Source organism: Charadrius vociferus, unplaced genomic scaffold (assembly GCF_000708025.1).
Source record: "Charadrius vociferus isolate BGI_N301 unplaced genomic scaffold, ASM70802v2 scaffold434, whole genome shotgun sequence".
Lineage (NCBI taxonomy): Eukaryota > Metazoa > Chordata > Aves > Charadriiformes > Charadriidae > Charadrius > Charadrius vociferus.
In genome coordinates this window covers 146,678-152,417 of record NW_009648154.1, presented here as the reverse complement: position 1 = coordinate 152,417, position 5,740 = coordinate 146,678, and the positions used below count along the sequence as shown (strand labels likewise).

The 5,740-nt window shown below is 37.7% G+C and overlaps 1 protein-coding gene across 1 annotated transcript in view; it reads left to right on the top strand.

Moving 5' to 3' along the window:
- The window catches only part of NMI (N-myc (and STAT) interactor), a 7,087-nt gene extending 2,998 nt beyond the window's left edge, over positions 1 to 4,089 (top strand). Inside the window, exons 4-8 of the mRNA XM_009884031.1 lie at positions 671 to 833; positions 1,783 to 1,889; positions 2,002 to 2,194; positions 2,824 to 2,930; positions 3,901 to 4,089. Coding sequence (XP_009882333.1) covers positions 671 to 833; positions 1,783 to 1,889; positions 2,002 to 2,194; positions 2,824 to 2,930; positions 3,901 to 4,089 — 759 coding nt within the window. The remainder of the gene's footprint in view (positions 1 to 670; positions 834 to 1,782; positions 1,890 to 2,001; positions 2,195 to 2,823; positions 2,931 to 3,900) is intronic.
- Positions 4,090 to 5,740: the final 1,651 nt, after the last annotated feature.

Below are 5,740 nucleotides of genomic sequence, written 5' to 3'. Positions count from 1 at the left end.
AATGCTTTCATTATTTTGGTTATTTTATCTTGACACAAACAGTATTTTTCTTCTACAAAAGGTTTTATTTTGAAATAGTTACGTAAAGGGGAAAAACAAGTTATCTGAAACTCCCTCAAGTCTATCAAAGCAGCCTTTCCTAACCAACATTTTAATGAACAGTTTTAATCTATCCTAGTTATAAAATACTTGGGTATTCTTACCTGTTTTACTAAGATGGCAACATATAAGGCTGTTGATTCGCAGGCTGCCCATTGCTGTAGAGCAGTGATGCAATTATGCAAAAATAAATGGCAACACAAATGACTCTGATACTTGCATTTTGCAAATGCTAGATGCCAAAAGTATTCTGCTTCTGCAAGTGGAGATCCCTGTGGACTTCAATTGAATTTTTACTGTATAAGGTCAAGTTTGAGTTTGAAGTTAATCAAAGGGGAAAAAAAAGTCCTCACTGACAAAAATCCCAGGAATAGACAAGTACAACTAATCAGTTTAGTTAGAAGAGTTATACCTGTTTTTTCCAGCCATGACTTCAATCTGTTTGACTGTTAAACTTAAAAAAAACCCCAAAATATATGTAGCACTTCAAGGAAAGACTACTGTTCATTTTTCTGTTCTGCAATAAATTACAGAAATGCTTTTTTTTCCTATCTTGATTCTAAAATATCAGATTAAAAAAAAGGTAGCAGAAGTGGAAATGAAGTTCTCTCACATGGAAGACATGAAGGATGATTATTCAGATATGAATACTCACTGTGTTTTTGGTGCAACTACAAGAATCCCATTTAGACTGAATCAAAACCAGGCACTGCTTACTTTTGAAGATGAAGAAGGTATGATGCATATTTTAAGTATAAAATTAATGTCTCTGATGTATTTTGTTGCCAAAGGGAAAATATTTACATAAACATTTTGGAAAAAAAAGATCAACAACAGCCAAAGAAAGAATACACAGAGACCCTTTCACTATTATGATACCAATCAGTAGAAGAAAATCCTTGCAACCACTCTGCATGTCTGTCTTGGATTACCAGATTTCTGCTCTCGGCTAATAGAAACAATACTTGGTGTTTGAAATTGGGAATTTCTACCTCACAGAGTATTGTCAAGACTGATTCAAAATGTTTTGACAGCAGAATTTGATTATTTTCTTTACTCTGGGCAGTACCTTATTGTGACAGCAGTTATGTTGGTTAAGTGTACACATCAGATGATGGGTAGATCTGAGACAGAGGGATGGCGTAGTCTTTAACCTGCCTGCTTCCCACTGGGATACTTGCCGTTTGGCCAGCCTGGTGCCTGCCTACAAGGAGCCTGCAGGCATTCTGGCTGGGCCTGCTTGGTGGATAACTTAGTTATGTGAGTATATCCCAGGTACAAAGCTAGTGTCCGATTAATTTCTTTCAGCTAAAATCTAACATTGCTAATAGCCGTTCTCTGCACCTGGTAGTGATGTGGGTTTCATACAAGGATATTTTAAATGGAATATGAGAAGTTTAGTGTTAATATTTGATGCAGTGAGAGCATCTTCTGACAGCATAAAGATTCTACTATTCTATACTGCTCTAAAGATAGTATAATATTTTACCTGTTGCCTATAACCAGTGAGACTTTATGGAAATAGGCCTGAAAACGTGGATAGTGGGATCTGGTTGCCTAGCTGTTATTTATTTCTCCTTTATTGATGCAAAAGGAGATTTTGCTTATGCTATGGGGAATAGTTTTGGGTTTATAATGATTAAACAAAGCTTTTCATGTCTGAAAACTTGTGATTTTCCTTAGTTGCCCAGAGACTGACAAAAATGGGAAAGCACGCTGTGAACCTGGACAACAAAATAGCACATGTGAGCGTGAAGCCTTTTACACTTGAAATGGGAATCAAATTTGAGGTAATCAACTGAAATATGAAACTATAAAGATGAGAACTTGCAGTACTTAAAAGCTTTAGGTTCAGGTTTTTGGGTGTTTTCAGTCACAAAGTGCACAAAATTATTTTTTTAGCTCCATGTCACTATTTCTGGAAGGAAGATCAGTGTTTCAGAAGTACCTGAGCTATGCATTCCTGAAGACTGGATGAGAGACAAATTAGAGCTGAATTTCTACAAATCTGAACGGGGTGGAGGAGGAGAAGTAGAAAATGTGAAGTATGACAAGCAGTCCAGAACAGCTGTTATTACGTTCCTGAGACCTGGAGGTATACTATATAATATTTTGTTAGCTAGATGTACAGGCCATATTGTCCATTCTGTGTTAGCTTAACCACTGAACGTAGCAAATTCTTCCCACGGAGAGTTAAGCAGATCAGGAAAAGATGTGGGTTCACCCACACATCTGTAAATAAAGCAGTATTTCATCATACTCTTTTTTTGATCAAACATGACCTGGTACACAGCTTGTGAGCTTTCTTCCTTTCTTAACTTTGTCAAAAAAATATTTTTCCTTTGCATTGCTAGACACTTATATTGCAAAAAGAAAATTAGGAAAATGTGTTTGATTTTAGCCCTTGTTTCATGACAATGAAGTTAGACAGGCATTCAGATTGCCCAACTGTATGAAATTCTATGAAGATCAGTGGAGCCACATCCATTTAGAGCAGCTGCTTTAGATTTATTTCAGAAGCTTTTGTGGGTATTTAATGATTTTGCTGTTTTGGAAACGCCAGATAAACTTTTTTCAATATGCATATGAAGAATCTACAAGTGTGCTATCATATATTAGTTTCTAAATCCATATAAGAAAGATTAGTCTGTTCTTTGATATGCTTGCAAAATGCATTTTACATTATATTACTCTTACTTCTCTTTTTCCCATTCTCTATTACAGCAGCTAACAGCTTTGTGAGATGCACTAAATATCCTTTCTATGTAAATGGAAGGTGCTATAGGCTTTCTGTGTCCCCAAACACCGATGTACACTTGGAAAAGTTTCAGGTAAAAGAATCTAGTCCAGGCTAACTCCTAAATAGAACAGATATGTGGGAAATAGGATATACGGGCAGAATTTTCAGTTCTGAGGACTGCAGAAGCTTTTGTGTTATGCACTTTGTGAAATTTAATAGCAAGCGTGAGCCTGTAATATGCTGCTCTGATGATAATCTTATGTTTTGCAGTGTGAAAGCTATAATTTATTGTAAAAGGGTGCGCATGTCTTTCCTTGATCAAATTTTATCAGTATGTACCATAATGTCTGTGCTAGACAGGAGGCAGCTACTGAATTGTTTGTGAAGTAGGTTTATAGTAGACACAACAGCGTTTTTCTGAGTTAAAAAGCATTGTCATATTCATCCCTAATGAGAGGCCTTGTTGATGGTCTCAGCAGAGACCCTTGTTGTTCTATGAAACATTTGCTCATTCATTTTTTTATTCATTCATTCAACCCAAATAATGATTTCTTTTCCCGTAACACTAATCTGCTTGCTCATCACATTCTCACTGAAATTGTCGTTTATTTTGTATGAATAGATTGTAATCAAGTCAGCATTGTGTATATAATCAGGCCTATATAATTAAAGCATTGACTCGAGTGTGTGCATTTATGAGACACAACAGCATTCTTTGCAGGTGTGTATCATGTATTGGCGTGGATTTTTATGAAGTGATGCTGTCTAGAGTCATCAGAGATCTCCAAATCCAGTGCGTGTGTGCATTCAGGAGCGTAGGACACAGCAGCTGAGGAGGCTCGGTGCTTTGCCTGTTGAACTCAGTAGTGTATGATAGAGTTGGGAACTCCTGCTGTTGTCAGTGACAGAAATATACCACCCTGTCCAAAGTCTTAAAATGTAATCAAAGATCCTAGCCATATCTGATCAAGGGTATGTTTATTTCCAGTATCTGTCAGTTCCTTTAGATGTACAGGCAACAGCTGATGCGTAATGCAACTTTGTTTGTCTCTCCTCCACAGCTCTATTGCGGGATTTCTAAGAAGACCATTCTGTTGAAAGGAATTCAAGAGACGGAAGACGATGAGGAAAGCGTACAGGATATGATTGAGATTCATTTTCAAAAGCCTAGTAATAGTGGTGGGGAAATAGAGACTATCAAATATGTATCAAAAGGAGTAACATGGGTTTGTTTTGAGGAGGATACTTAGGATGCCAGAGAGGAAATTGTAGGTTGAACTCATCAAGTTCCAAGTTTTTGCTTCATCGAAGGCATGGACAGTTATGTACATTGTATTTTAATGTTCTGAAATTTATACTTGAAAAAGAGGAACCACCTGTCTTCTGATTTGTGTAACAGCACAGACTGCAAAGACATTCAGTAAAACTCACTGCTTGGTGTCTCAGAGGTGCCTGATTAAAGTCACAGAAAAAGCCTTTACCAGTACTTGAAACTTAATCTAAGAGTGCTTTCTGCAAATTTGCAGATTTTGTATCTTGCAAATTTTAGATAGGTCACATACTCCCAAGTGGGATAAATCTATTCCTTCTTCCATTTTGGTTACAAAAGCCATATGTAATCCCAATCAAAAGCGTCTAAGCTAATAGCCTGGTTTATTGTTTGGTTTTAATATTTGTTCCTGCAATGACATTTCTGATTATTTTTGTTCATGATTTTGCTTACTTTAAAATATTAAAGTTAAGAATTGAGATGATTCTTTGTCTAAAACAGATTGTTTTGTAACACTGCTAGGGAAACAGTCTGATGGGTTTTGTTGCGCGTGACTGGCCAGGCTGCTGGCTCTGGGATGGTTTAGAGGGGTCAGTTGAAAAAAGGCATATAGAGTTTAGGACAAATTAATTTTTCAGTTCATAAAGTCCCCCTTTTGTTTCCAGTTCATCCTTTCAGCTGTCGTTCTAAAAGATCTTTGAAATAAAATAGAAGTGCAAAATCCGAGGCGGATTATTTTCCAAGGAGGAATGTTTTTCCTTTTCTGCGGTCGGCCTTTTTATTTGCTACCCTTGGGGGCTGAAATGGTTTGGCAGCAATAATCTTACCACGGGTCTAAGATTGAAAATCACTTATTTTCATAGTATTTGACATCTTGGTATGCAGGAAAAGGACAATGCAGCAAGCTAGTGCGAGAAGAGCACTACAGATATACCTCAGGTATTATCATTATTGTTCTGGAGACGTTGTTAGTAGGCAATAGATGTTGAATATGGCAAACTAAAGGCTGATGTCTTTAGTTTAAAAGCACTGCAGCTGATGGCGCTTTGACTGTCGGGTGAGATACATGTGGCTGCAGCACCTCTTACTGTTGACTGCATGCAAAGGCACGGATTGATTACCTGACAATTATGAAATAATTAAAAAAAAAAAAAAGTAAGTAGTACTACTGGAGTATTTATGGAGATTGAATACTTTTGCATGTAACGGTCGTAAAATGTTGGTAAGATCAGATGCTTTAAAAAGTAAGGGGGAGGGAACCTGATGAAGGTAAAAAATGTCATGAATTTTTAACTGTACCAGTTTTAATGATGAAAAACAAGACTCCAGAACTTAGGTGATGCATCTATAAATGGGAATATCTTTTTTTTTTTTTTTTGCTACCTGCTGGAGTGAAGTTACCTTTGACTGGAGGTACGAAGAAAGCGCTGTACTGTTTTCCCCCCCTACCGCGTACTTCACATTTCCATCGGTGCCGCTTCCACCGTGAGCCGGACCTCCACGCCCGGGCACTCCGACAGCCCTGGCCTGGCACCAACTGGGATTTTCGCTAATTGTGAAAATCGGGTTATTCCTTCTTCTCCAGCTTCATCACCGGCGGGAGGCGGCCCGGCGAATTCTCCCCCACTACC